The 15050-nt window shown below is 38.8% G+C and overlaps 1 protein-coding gene across 33 annotated transcripts in view; it reads left to right on the forward strand.

Annotated features, from left to right (window-relative positions):
- Positions 1-15050, forward strand: part of DTNB (dystrobrevin beta) — a 309281-nt gene that overhangs the window by 64937 nt on the left and 229294 nt on the right. For all 33 annotated transcript variants that reach the window (XR_004428453.1, XR_004428456.1, XR_004428457.1 and 30 more), the window contains one exon: positions 10271-10356. Coding sequence is in view for 28 of the 33 variants with exons in the window: in XM_033176347.1 (XP_033032238.1) it covers positions 10271-10356 (86 nt within the window). In the remaining 5 variants the exon portion in view is untranslated. The remainder of the gene's footprint in view (positions 1-10270; positions 10357-15050) is intronic.

Raw genomic sequence — 15050 nt, forward strand, 5'->3', positions numbered from 1 at the left:
TAAGTAACATGATTTGTGGAAGTAAGGATGTAGAGACTACCCCTCCATTAGTTTCATCGGATAACCATTTCTTTATGCCAAGTTATACTGGAATTTTAAAGTATAAATTTCCAAGTGATACTAGAATTTTAAAATTTTATACTGGAATCTTTAATAAGTTTCTTTTTAAATTTTTTATTGAGACAGGGTCTTGTTCTGTCGTCCATGCCAAAGAGCAGTGGTGTGATCTTGGCTCACTGTAACCTCCACCTCCTGGGTTCAAGTAATTCTCCTGCCTCAGCCTCCCATGTAGCTGGAACTACAGGCACGCATCACCACATCCGGCTAATTTTTGTATTTTTATTAATACAGTTTGAGGCTGGTCTCAAACTCCTGGTCTCAAGTGATCCACCCGCATTAGCCTCCCAAAGTGCTGGGGTTGCAGGCGTGAGCCACCATGCCTGGCTTCTTTAATAAGTTTCTGTAACTGTATTTAAATATACAGTTATAACTTTTGTGTATATTTTTGTTTATATTAATATTTCCTTTTGAAGAGTGTGTAAACCTTTTGATAGCACAAACTGTGAACCTAAAGTGGTAAATGATAAGTGATATGAATGGGGAAGACTGGTTAGTAATTAAGACCTGAGCCCACTGCCCCATTCTCAGGATGCGTACTTACTTATGAATGTATTCTTAAACATAAAGATTCACTAAGTATTTTCCCCAAATATCGCCTGTCTGTAAATTCATCCCACTCACATTTACTATGATCCTTAATCTCAGATTCCTTTACTTTTACCTGAACTTAAAACTCCTTCCACTCTGCTTATATAGTCTGTTTATCCTATTCAGTTACACATTGTCGCTTTGATGCATATCCCCTGACACTTAAAAAAGCCTGTAATGTTAAGCACACATACATTTGTCCGCCTGAAAGTGCATACAGGCAGAGGGAAGAGAAGATTCGTGGTTTGTTGGGTGGGAGATTATGTATGGAGATTTCTACATGTGAATAAGAAAAATGGTTAAACAGTGGATCTCAGAGATGATATGTTAAGGGACCACACATTACTGGCAATACTTAGCTGAGGGGTTAATGAGTCTTTTTTTTACTATAAATAGCCTGCTCTAGATTATTCTGTAAATTAACAGATTCCTTCATAAGAGACCAGCCATTGAGACTAATAATAATATTAATGAGTGGAAAAGAATACAAATGTTTTAGTGCTGATCCAGGTTAATTGAGAATTATATCTGTTACTCTGTATTTGAATATGAGACTCTCTCTGAATCTAGGACTAATATTTACAACAGGGTTGAGTCAAAGGATATTTTGAATAAGGATGCAAAGTGTTGTAAAATATTAGTGTTTCTAAAAACATTTCGAAGATTAAGAAAATGTTGTACAAGTGCTAATTATTATCATAATATAGAGAAGTAAAGATATCATAGTACCCATGAAGATCCATTGGGTAATGTTTATGGATGAGTATTAACGAGGTAAGTCTCTTTTCATGAAGAGTTGGAAGTGTGACCTGCTAGTATGCTGGACTCTGCCATACTTTCCTGTCTGTCCGCATAGATAGCAACAGTTTCTTCTCTGCAGCAAGGAATAGATAACAGTTCTGTCTCTTTGAAGGAAGAGAGATTTGGAGCCAGAAAGATTTACACAAATGCAGTGTGATTAATTTTCTGTAATCCTTTATTATGTCCTTTGATTTATCATTGCCAACAAAATAAAAGCTAAAGTCTTACTATTGCATTCAGAGCTCTTTGTTGGTGGTTCTCAGCTCTGGATGCATATGAAAATAGCACAAGGGACTTTTTCAACATAACAAGAACAGGATGGAGTTTAGACATCTGAATAGTAACTTTATTCTCATACCTTATTGAGGATTTGCATGGGTTTAGAACTCTAAAAATACACAAGAAATGATCTTGTTGATTTCTACAGAAATACCCTATTGTGAATTCAATTGGGATTTGCGAAATGATAAGAAATATACATGTTGGTCTCTGCCCTCAGTCCCTGGCACAGAGCCCCTGAGACCCTTGTAATTTCCTGAGTGATAGGGGTTGTAGGAGAATCTTTTGTTCTAACGTTTGATCTCTGCCCAGGTTCCTGAGACAGAGCTCCTGATACCCCCTTGTAGATAGGTGGTAGACTCTTTTGTTCTAGTATTTGGACTTTGACCCCAGTTCTTTACCCTGAACTCCTAAGACCTTTGTAATTTCCTGAGTGATAGGAGCATCTTTTGTCCTAAGGAGGCCAGTCTTAGGATATAGACTGTTTGCCAGGGGAACTAACGATGTGATTGATTAGAGAACTGGGACTTTCAGCACCTCCCCCTTAACCTCCAAGAAGGGAGAGGGGCTGAAGGCAGATCACCAATGGCCAAATATATAATCAGTCACTCTTACGTAATTAAGCCTCTATAAAAAACCCAAAAGGACTAGGTTTGGAGAGCCCCCAGATAGCTGAGCAGGTGGAAGTTCCTGGAGCATAGCACACCTGAGGAAGGCATGAAAGCTGTGTGCCCCTTCCCACAAAACACACCCTATGCATCTCCTCCGACTGTTCATCTGTATCTTTTATAATATCCTTCATAAATAATTGGTTAAATATAGGTATTTTCCTGAGTTCTGTGAGCCAGTCTAGCAAACTAATCAGTCCAAGGAAGGGTCATGGGAACCCCAATTTTATAGTTAGTTGGTCAGAAGTATAGGTGACAGCCTACTACTTGCTGCTGATATCTGAAATGGGGAACAGTCTTGCGGGACTGAGCCCTCAGCCTGTGAGGTCTGGTGCTATCTCCAGGTAAATGGTGTCAGACTTGAATTAGATTATAGACATCCAGCTGGTATCCGCTGGAGAATTGCTTGCTTGGTGCATGGGGAAATAATTCCCTAGGCATCTGGTGTCAGAAGTGAAGTGCTGTGTAAGAAAGTAGGAAAAACAGTTTTGTTTTTTCCCCCGCCTCCATGTCCTCAGAGGATTGTTTTGAATTGCAACCGATTTCTGAGCAGTTTAGAGAAACTTGACATTTAAATTACATTGAACCTTCCATTTTATGAACATAGTATATCTCTCTAAATCGTCTTTGATTTCTTTCATTCATATTTGTAGTTTTCAGCATACAGATCTGGAACGTTTTTTAAAAATATTTTTAATTAAACTCACTTACTATAGTGTCGTTAGTAGTTCTATAGCTTTTCTACATATGATCATACTGCCTGGAATGGACACAGTTTTATTTCTTTACTTCTAATGTGTATTTTTTTTGTTTATTTTCCTTGTCTTATTTCACCAGCTGGATTCCGCAGTATGATGTTGACAAGGAGTGGTGGGTGCAGTCCTCTTGATTTGTTCTTGATCTTAGGGGAAAAGCACTCAGTCTTTCTTCACTGAGTATGATGGTCACCATGATTATTTTTAAAGATGCCCATTGTCACATGGAAGAGATTCTCTTTTTTCCTGAGTTTTCTGAGAGTATCAGGAATTGATGTTGAATTTTGTCATCTGCATCTCTTCAGATGGTCATGTAGCCTTTCTCTCTCTTTGGTTTGTCGAGATAGTGAATTATATTGATTGGTTTTCATATGTCAAAATAGCCTTATATTCTGGGATAAAGCTCCCTGGGTTGTGATTTTTGTCCTGATTTATTTATTTAGAGACAGAGTCTTGCTCTGTCGCCCAGGCTGGAGTGCAGTGGCGCGATCTCGGCTCACTGCAACCTCCGCCTCCCAGGTTCGTGCGGTTCTCCTGCCTCAGCCTCCTGAGTAGCTGGGACTATAGGCGAGCACCACCATGCCTGGCAAATTTTTGTGTTTTTAGTAGAGACAAGGTTTCACCATGTTGGCCAGGATAGTCTCAAATGCCTGACCTCGTGATCCACCCATCTTGGCCTCCCAGCGTGTTGGGATTACAGGCGTGAGCCACCGCGCCCGGCCTGGTGTCCCTTATTTGATTTACTCATTTTGTTCAAGATTTTTGTAACTATTTTCATGAGAGATACTAACTTGTCTTTTATTGTAATGTCTTTGTTTTCAGTATCAGAATAATGCTGGCCTTACTCTTATCCTAAACAAATTAATGCAGGAACAGACAACCAAATACTGAGACGTTCTCATTATAAGTGGGAGCTAAACATAGGATACTCATGGACATAAAGATGTGAACAGTAGACACGGGGGACTGCTAGAGTGGGTACAGAGGGAGGGGGCAAGGGTTGAAAAACTGTTGAATACTGTGCTCACTACCTGGGTGATAGGATCATTCATACCCCAAACTTCAGCATTACACACTACACCCATGTAACAAGCCTACACATGTATCCCCTCAATCTAAAATAAAAATGGAGCCAGGCGTGGTGGCTCGTGCCTGTAATCCAAGCACTTTGGGAGGCTAGGGCAGGAGGATCACTTGAGTCTGGGAGTTTGAGACCAGCCTGGGCAACATTGTGGGACCCTCTCTCTACAGATAAATAAATAAATGAATAAAATAAAAGTTGAAATTATTAAAAAAAGAATAATACTGACCTTATAAAAACAGTTGGGAAGTGTTTCCTCCTTTTTTTATTACCTGGAAGAGTGAGTAGAAATGCAGGTTTTTCTTCTTTAAATGTTTAGAGGTCTCCAGTACAGCCCTCAGAATGAGGAGCTTTCTTTTTTGCAACACTTTAAAATGTAGATTCAATTTGTAATGGACATGGGTCTATTCAGTTTATCTGTTTCTTCTTCAGTGAGCTTTGGTAGTTTGTGTTTTTCAAGGAGTAGTCTTGATGCGTCTAGTTCATCTAAGTTGTTGAATTCATGGACATAAAGGTTTTAAAATAATCTTTCTTTATTATTTCTGGAATGTCTGTAGAACCTGTGGTGATATCCCCTTTCTTAATGTTGGTAATTTGTATCTTCTTTTTTTTTCTTAGTTAGTCTGGCAAGAGATTTCTGTTGTTATTGATCCAGTCAAAGAACCAGCTTTTGGTTTTATTGATATTTTTCTCTATTTTTCTGTTTTCAGCATCATTAATTTCTGCTCTTATTTATAGTATTTTTTTTTACCTTTTTCTTGTTTTGAGTTTAATTTGCTGTTCTTTTTCTAGTGTCTTAAGTTGGAGGGTTAGATTATTGACTTGAGAACCTTATTCTTTTCTAGTATAAGCGTTTTTAATACTTACAATGTGAAATTACCCACCATTTCATTCCTCTCTCTAAGCTGCCTACTTCCCACCCTGGAGGCAACCAGTGTTGTTATTTTCTCAATATCCTCTCACATATAGTTTATACATTTGCAAACAAATATATTATTTTTCTCCCTCTTTTTTAGCATAGTTGTTAGATAACCTTCTAACAATTATTTTGTTCTATACCTTGCTTTTTTCCCCTTAGTCTGCTTTGCATATAATTTTCTTTCATATATAATTTCTTATTCTTTTTATGATAGCTGTCTTCTATTAATGGACACTTTGATGATTTCCAGTCTTTTGCCATTAGAAACATGCAGCAAAAAATGACTATGAATATGCACATTCAGAAACATCATTTCAGGCTTCTTGAGTGTATAAAATCTGTGTGAAAAGAATGGAACAGTTTTCTACCCCCTTTGTTTCTCTCCTTTTTCTGTGCTTAGATAATGTGCTGTCTGTTTTGATAAAGGGCCTACTTGGTATAGAGAGAAAGAAATAATTACATTAATTCTTCTGCTTGGTCTATCCAAATAATTCCAGAGATATTTTCTTAATAATTCCTTTGTTAAGTATTAGACCAACAATAATCACTTTATTTTAGTGTATTATTATTTTTCTCTTGAGAAATGAGGTCTCACTGTATTGCCCAGGCCGGTCCCAAATCCCTGGACTTAAGTGATCCTCCTGCTTCAGCCTCCTGAGTAGCTGGGACTACAGGCATGCGCCACAGTTCCCAGATATAATCACTTTAGAAGTCGATAGGATCCTAAGGATGGCATTCTTCCTTAAGGTATTTCCAAGATGCTGTGCTTTTCCCTCTGGACTATTTTCAGACTCCTCAGCATTGCCAGTACCCCTTGACCCTCTGTATCCTCAGGTTCCCATGTGTGGATTCAGATACCCATGGATATGGAGGGCCAGCTCTGGAGGGGACTTGAATATCTGTGGATTTTGATATCTGCAGGGGCCCTGGAACCAATCCCCCATGGATACTGAGGGCTGATTGTATTATAATCCTTAGAATGTTATCAGTTCTTGTGCCGTTGGTTTCACTTTTACCGACAAGCAGCTTTTTTTTCTTTCTTTTAGTAAGGAATATCAGTAAGTCAACAAGTATTTATTTCTACCTATAATATAGGCAGTGACTCATGTTTTGTTTGTCATGCTCATCGAATAGTTTAAAATAGAGAGTTTGAAAATATCCCTTAATAAGAGAATGGATAAAATGCAGTATATTCATGTAACAGAATGCTGCATAGCAGAATGAACTAATACATGTAACAACATAATAAATCTTGCAGATATTTTGTTGAGCGAAAGAAGCCAGACACAAAAGAGTACATGCTGTAAGATTCCATTTATACGAAGTTCAATTGCTGGCAAATCTGACCTGTGATACTAGAAGTCAGGATAGATGTTACCAGGCTGGGTGCGGTGACTCATGCCTGCAATCCCAGCACTTTGGGAAGCTGAGGTGGGTGGATCACCTGAAGTCAGGAGTTCTAAACCAGCCTGGCCAACATGGTGAAATGCCGTATCTACTAAAAATTTAAAAAATTATCTGGGCATGCTAGTGTGCACCTGTAATCCCAGCTACTAGGGAGGCTAAGGCACAAGAATCACTTGAACCCAAGAGGTGGAGGTTACAGTGAGCCGAGATCACACCACTGCCTGGGCAACAGAGAGAGATTCTGTCTAAAACAAAACAAAACAAAACAAAACAAAACAAAACACGCAAAAGGATGGACGCTACCACAGTGGGAAGTGGGTTTAGGAAAGAGGTGCTTCTGGGTGCTAGTAATGTTCTGTCTTTTGACCTGAGTGCTGGTTAGTTACCTGGGTGTTTATTTTATGCAAGTTCATTCAGTGAACTTTAAATGTTCATGAGAGAACATTTTGTGAAAGTTCATTCATGAATTATGCACTTTTCTGTATGTTCATTATATTTTAATGAAAAGTTAAAAAGGATACCATACAGAATTAACTAAAGTCATAATCGTTGGTCATGGTTAGAGCTTAAAATTATGGAAAACCAGAGAGATGACTTACTTTTTTCGGGCACATATACTCTCTCTTTAAAGTGATCATTTTAAAAGTAATCAATTATGAAAGTGATAAATATTACATTACAAAATAAAAGGAAGTATAGCTAAATTGTTTCTTTAAAAATCTTTCAAGAGGTGGCACGTGCCTGTGGTCCCAGCTACTCAGGAGGCGAAGGCGGGAGGATCGCTTGAGCCCAGGAGGTTGAGGATGCAGTGTGCTGTGATCATGCCACTGTGTTCCAGCCTGGGCGACAGAGGGAGACCCTGTCTCAAAACAAAAAACACAACAACAACAAAAAATGTATTTCACCTAAGTCAGTCTTCACACTACTTAGACTGAGGACAGTCTTTGGAAACGGTAACTTAGGACATTTACAGAATGTATCTCATTATTTTTTAGATTTCTTTTCCTTTAATTAATTAAAGTCAGTGCCTTTTCATGCACTTAATAGTCATTTGTATTTCTTTCATGGCTATTTTGTGTATGTGAATGCACTTCCCCTTTTTCTCTTGTGTCTTTTTTTTTTTTTTTTTTTTTAATAAAGTTGACTTGTTTTGGGTCAGTGGTTCTCAGTTCTGGCTGTGTTTTGAATCACCTGAGGAACTTTTAAGAATTACCAATGCCAACGCCCCACCCTAGGCCAAATAATTAGGATCTTTAAGGGTTGGGCCTAAGCCTTGGTATTTTTAATGTTTGTGTGTGTGTGTGTGTATACATTCTATTACGGAAATTTTTATGCGTTGCAACATGTATAACAAGTTTTTGTTTGTTTGTTTTGTTTTGTTTTTTGAAAGAGTTTCGCTCTTGTTGCCCAGGCTGGAGTGCAATGGTGCGATCGCAGCTCACCGCAACCTCTGCCTCCTGGGTTCAAGCCATTCTCCTGCCTCAGCCTCCTGAGTAGCTGGGATTACAGGCATGCGCCACCACGCCTGGCTAATTTTGTATTTTTAGTAGAGACGGAGTTTTTCCATGTTGGTCAGGCTGGTCTTGAACTCCTGACCTCAGGTGATCCGCCAGCCTCGGCCTCCCAAAGTGCTGGGATTACAGACGTGAGCCACGGCACCCAGCCAATCAGGCATTCTTAATCCCACTCTGGACTTCAGCAATAGTTTCTTTTGTTGCTTCATCTTTGTGGGCCACTTTACTTCAGGTTAGAAGCTGTATCCATCAGAGTTCTTAGGTGTCAGTAATAGATACCATCTCTGGCTAATTAATTAAAAGGGTGACCCACAGATTCTGTAAGTAGGTTGGGAAAGTAGGCTTGAAAACTACACTGCCAGGAACGTAGTGCAAAATAATTGCACAGAACTCTCATGAAGACACCTCTCTGGCCACAGACCTTGCTGCTTGTGCTCCAAACACCACTGACGCTGGGCTCTGGGTGCTGCTCCTAAGAATCATTATCTCTGCTCCCCAGAGCACTGGATGTGGCTGCTCCTATTGCTGCCATCCCCACCAGGTGGATTCTTCTGGAGTCCCTGCTTCCCCAAGTTAATAATTTCCCCCCTTGAAATCTAGCATAGTGCATTTTATTGGTGGAGCTCTGTTATGTGCCCCTATCCTAGTTTCAAAGAAAGATGAGAAAGCAAATATATGGTTTTTTTTTTTCCTTCTTTGTACTTTAGTAGTGGAAAGTCTACTTGTCCCATAAGGTAGGGTGTGCTTCAGTGTAGACTCGGCATTCAAGTGCTTGGTGTGAAAAAAGAAAGTCCACTGTAAAAGCTCTGTGTCAGTCTTAGAAACCCATTCCTTTTAACCTAATGATCTATCTTATAACCATTAGCTTTTCTTACATAATGCAGTAGATATTTGATGCAGGAATATGCCTTATTTCTGGGTGCCATATTGCCTTGTACATGGAGCTGTATCTTTATTTCTGAAGAACAATATATTTTTAAAAACCCATTCTAATTTTAGCTAGCTGCGGACATTCCTATTTTTTTTTACGAATTAACTCAAGGAGATGTAATAGTTAAAAGCTCAACTGTAACAAATGTTGATATTTCCTGGTGGTGTTTTCACGGGTAATTTTCTAGCTTATAGGCTATTTGCCTTTTTTCAGGTGTGATCTTTCTGTGGAGAATGGGAAACACTGTATTAGAACCATTAGTGGATATAAATAGGATGATACCTGCTTTTTCAAAACAAAGATGGTATAGCTCTCATTATTGCGAAAGTATTTTACTCTAAGTTACCATGAAACATTGTGAACACAAGCTTTTAAAAATTAACACAAAAAGCACATTCTTGGCTTACATGTGGTAACTTTAACAACCAACTAGTGAAGTTTTTATCTGCTGTGAAACCAGGGCATAGTTGAATGAATGAAGCCATGGACACTCTGGGTCAGAGGCCTTGGTGATACTATCTTGGTTCTGCTGGTGGTGTGCAGCATTACTTTAGGTGATTCATTTATGTTCTGCATTTCATCTTTCCAGTTCCTAAAGAAGAATTAATGTTACTATCCCTTCCTCTTCACTTTTCTTGCAGTGGTGTATTAGAAGATCTGAGCTAGGTGTGATTGAGCTTCTTAGAATAAACACATGGTAACATAAAGGTTGTTACAGTAAAAACAAAGATGAGTGTACTATAAAATCTTCATAGCAAGATACACCCTGTTGTTTAGTATGTAACAAGAAACCGTTGTAATATCCTGATGTAAGGTTATGTTTCTGAAGTATATTCAAACCAGGTGGCCCCTCAGTTTTGAATACTTGAGAACTGCAGCTGTGGATTTAATGGGTTTAATTAATAGGAAATTCACTTCAGGTTCATCCATTTGACCTCTGCTACATAGCCAATAGAAATTACATAGAGTGTTTCTAAAACTTACTTCCAGAAAATTCAGGCTAGCTTTAGCATTCTTCACCTAGCATAGGAGAAGTCTTATTCTACAAATGAAAAAAAAAAAAAAAAAAATCCAGGGTTTCCAATGTGGTAAAATTGTAATAGACAAGGTCAGGAATCAACTTACTGGTTGCTCAGTATTTAGTGATACATTTGACTCCTTTTGTGGTTTCAGATAGCAATTATTTTTAATATAATTTATTTTGCAGTGAGGGCCGAGGCAAGTTGACGGTATTTTCAGTTAAAGCTATGTTAGCAACCATGTGTGGTGGAAAAATGCTGGACAAATTGAGATGTAAGTATTTTCATATTATTTGAAAAATGTCATTTTCAAATTAGGACTTTTAAATGAATATTGTCAGAATTTTGAAAGATGTTATACTGAGCTTTTAAAAAAATTACCGTTATCACTCACTGCAGCAGCTGGCCCACAGTAGGTCAGTTATGCCACCTACTGTTCAGATGGAAAAGTTGGTTGATTTAATTTATTGTTAGTGTTTTTTTTTTTTTTGAGACGGAGTCTCGTTCTGTGGCCTGGGCTGGAGTGCAGTGGCTGGATCTCAGCTCACTGCAAGCTCCGCCTCCCGGGTTTACGCCATTCTCCTGCCTCAGCCTCCCGAGTAGCTGGGACTACAGGCGCCCGCCACCTCGCCCGGCTAGTTTTTTGTATTTTTTAGTAGAGACGGGGTTTCACCATGTTAGCCAGGATGGTCTCGATCTCCTGACCTCGTGATCCACCCGTCTCGGCCTCCCAAAGTGCTGGGATTACAGGCTTGAGCCACCGCGCCCGGCCTTGTTAGTGTTTTTTAGTGAGAAAACTGAAAGGACTCAGAATCATAATGCTGACATTTAAAAACTTACTTTAGAAATGTTTTCCACATTATTAAAATTATGCTTGAAAATGATTATATTGAGAACTTTTCGTTAAAGTAAATTTGATTGCTTTTACTAGGTTTGGTCTGGTTTAGCTCTTAATAACTCCATTCTTCATCAGGTGATGTTTGCTGTGATTACATTATTCCTTACTACCCTAGAATCAGCCATAGTTGTTTAGAAGCTGATGACCTGTTTTTTAAAAATATTCCTGTTATGTTTGCTAATTTTTTTTAACCATTAGTCACTTTGGCATTTTACCATTCATTAGATACTGTAAGAAGGTGATTAGATGAAATCAAAAGGGGTGAAATTCACTATTTAATTTTGCTGCTTATGGTTTTTATTTATTCAGTCATTAGTTACTAACTCCCTAAGATATACCAAGAATTGTGCTAGGTGCTTTACATATATTTTCTCATGGAATCCTTAAAATTTGAGCAGCAGGTGATATTTTCTTCATTTTTATCAATGAGTTAACCAAGGGGGCAAAGCTGGGGTTTTAATTCAGACGTCAGAGCCTTGTTCTGAGCTATGTGATTGTGCTCCCTGGTACTGGTGCTGTAGCAGGAGACACGCGTGTAATTTCAGTACAGTGTTCAGAGTGCCATAAAGCAGTAGCCACGGAGTAGGAAACTGGATGTCAGCTTTCAGGGGTTGAGACTGAAGTCTTAATGAGGTAATGCAGTACCCTGTGAGCCCGGATTTGGATGACTGGGTCTTTGCCATGTTCCTCTGTGCCCTGCTTTTTTTTTTTTTTTTTTTAAATTGAAAGATACAGAGGCTTGATCAGATTCAAGTATTAATACAGGTTTTTGGGCAAGATTACTTCAGAGGTGTATTTGTTTTTTGTGCTTTTTCTTACTTTACTATGACACTGAAAGTTGGAAAGTTAGATGGCCCATTAGATACAGATTTAGCTATTCCAAAGAAAGATCTTAATGTATTTGGTCAACTGTTACCCAGTTTATCTTCATTTCAAAATTAGCTGCAATGTAGAACGTATTTTTGGTAATAAAAATTATGGTTTTATTTAAGTATTCTTGTGAGGTTTTTCACATGGTATGTCTCAAAATATTTGGGCTGAAATTTCTTTTATATTTTTGTAAAATATAAAAATGGTGTTTTTCTGAGGAATAGAATATATATGAAAGTATATTTCATTCAAACACAAAGAAAAGTTGTAATCTTGTCTGATTTTTAATGATCCAGATAAAGAATATATATACCATCTTTATTAATATTGGGGAGACTGGTTGAAAAATACAGTAGTAGAGAAATACATTAGCAGAAAATTAACTGTATTCTAGATGATTCTGGAATCTTTAAGTTTCTTTAAAGTCTACTACATTTACATAGAGCCAGCTCACCTGGCACATAGTACCTAAAATTTTGTCAAATGTAAATTGTTGATTGAATACTAAAATTATTCCAGTTCGGTGTTGTAACTGTTCGTGAAAAGGCAGAAATTCTAGTTCTTGGTTTGGAAGGGATCCAGGTGATAGCAGTTTTTTTAGATGTGGCTTCTGAACTTTTTGGAGGAACACAAAGTGACCAAGATTGAAGTGGCGCAAAGGCCCATGGGCCAAGCCAAAGGTGACATGTCAGTGTGCTCAGGACCCCAGATCATTGCAATAATGTTTGGATGGATGTGATAGGGACTGTGCTGGGTTACCAATCACTGTGTTTTTCTGATTCAAGTAGATTTCAAGTGTGGTTTATCTTTTCCATGCTAAAAATTGTAATTTCTCTGCCAGTTGTAGGTCTGTTTCATTATTTTTGTTGTACTGTAATTATCTTGGCTTGGGATTGAGATGTTCAACGTAAGTAAAATATTTGGGCAGGGAAGCCTGTCTCTACCTTTTAATCTTCCAGAGTGGAAACCACTTTAAAATGTGTTAAAATGTGGCCTGCCCCTTCCATTTTAAACAGAACTTGGCTGGGTGCAGTGGCTCATGCTTGTAATCCCAGCACTTTGGGAGGCTGAGGTGGGAGGATCACTTGAGGCCAGGAGTTTGAGACCAGCCTGGGCAATGTAGCAAGACCGTGTATCTATGAAAGTAATTTTAAGACTGGGCGTGGTGGCTCACGCCTGTAATCCCAGCACTTTGGGAGGTTGGGGAGGATCCCCTGAGGTCAGGAGTTCGAGACCAGCCTGGCCAACATGGTGAAACCTTGTCTCTACTAAAAATACAAAAATTAACCAGGCATGGTGGCACATGCCTGTAATCCCAGCTCCGTGGGAGGCTGAGGCAGGAGAATTGCTTGAGACCAGGAGATAGAGGTTGTAGTGAGCCAAGATTGTGCCACTGCACTCTAGCCTGGCCGACGGGGTGAGACTGTGTCTCAAAAAAAAAAAAATAATAATAAAGTAAATAAATAAAAATAAAAGTAATTTTAAAAGTTAGTTTGGCATGGCGGTACATACCTGAGGTCCCAGCTCCTTGGGAAACTGAGCCAGGATGATCACTTGAGCCTAGGAGGTGGAGGCTGCAGTGAGCTATGTTCATGCCACTGCACTGCAGCCTGGGTGATGGAGTGGGACTCTGTCTCAAGGAAGAAAGAAAGAAAGAGAGAGAGAAAGGGAGAAGAAAGGAGGGAGGGAAGGAAGGAAGGAAGGAAAAGAGAGAGACAGAAGGGAAGAGAAAAGAAAGATCGAGAGAGAGAAAAGAAAGAAGGAAATCAGAACTCACTGATTATACTTTTTTTTTTTTTTTTTTTTGAGGCGGAGTCTCGCTCTGTCGCCCGGACTGGAGTGCAGTGGCCGGATCTCAGCTCACTGCAAGCTCCGCCTCCCGGGTTTACGCCATTCTCCTGCCTCAGCCTCCCGAGTAGCTGGGACTACAGGCGCCCGCCACCTCGCCCGGCTAGTTTTTTTTTTTTTTTGTATTTTTAGTAGAGACGGGGTTTCACTGTGTTAGCCAGGATGGTCTCGATCTCCTGACCTCGTGATCCGCCCGTCTCGGCCTCCCAAAGTGCTGGGATTACAGGCTTGAGCCACCGCGCCCGGCCTGATTATACTTTTAACATTTTCATCTCTTAAGGATGCCATTTTCTGATGCATTTAGGGTTTAGGGCCAGTTGTAAAGCTTGATTTGTCTATTCCTCCTCCTCCTATTTTGAGACTATTGTGCTTTTTCAGTTCTTGAGTTTTTTGTTGTTGGTGGCGGCAGCGGTGATTTGTGTATATCCTTTGTCACTGGCAAATATGATGGTATGTATTTTCATTGTACCACTCTCTGGAAATCTCTCCTTGCTTCTGACCTACTACTTTTAATATGCTACAGACAGAGAAGTCATAACCAAACCTCTTAGCATTCTATTTAAAATAAGAATTTAAAGTGATTGTTATGAGAGAAGCACTTGAGCTTGTGTAGTATGATTGTTAGTTTTGACTATTTTCAGAAACTTTCCCTCCTTGTTTTCTAGTTCTCAGCAATGTCCTACTTAGTTGAGGTGGCTGAATAATTGTGTAGCCAAAAGGGAGAAATAGCACTGTATTGTAACAGCAAATGATCTTTGATTGTTTATTCACTTTCTCCTATCTAATTATTCCATTGTTTTGGTTCTTCTTGTTCACTCCAACCTCCTTCTGCTGACTGGACTCTATTGTTACCTCTATTAATGCTCCTGTTATATTAAGTTTTCTCATTTGTGGAATGTTTTAGCATTTCTACTTTTTTTTTTTTTTTTTTGCTTTGCTCTTCCTGCTTTTTACTTTCTTAGAATTTTTCCTATGATTTTCTCCCCTCTCCTTTTTTTATTTGACATGGAGTTTTTGGTTTGTTTTAGTATAAAAATAGCATTTGAATGACTGAAAAAATATTTGTACTTTTTGTTTAAAACATTTCTTAGATTTTTCAGATTTGTCTGAAGAGAGTTTCTGTCTCCAGGTAGCATTCATTTACAGAGATGGTTCACTGTTGTGGCCATTAGACACTATGTCCTAGATTCAGAGGTAACTTTTATCAGGGTTTTAAATACCAATGATTTGTAATCGGAATACAGACTTTAATTAAAAACACAACCAAATTCAGTAATGTCAGAAACCCAAAATATAACTCAAGGAAACAAATTTGTAGACTGTAAAGCCCATTATATATTAAAACATGCTTA

The sequence above is a fragment of the Trachypithecus francoisi genome, unplaced genomic scaffold, assembly GCF_009764315.1.
Source record: "Trachypithecus francoisi isolate TF-2019V2 unplaced genomic scaffold, Tfra_2.0 Lachesis_group17, whole genome shotgun sequence".
In the NCBI taxonomy this organism is placed as follows: Eukaryota; Metazoa; Chordata; class Mammalia; order Primates; family Cercopithecidae; genus Trachypithecus; species Trachypithecus francoisi.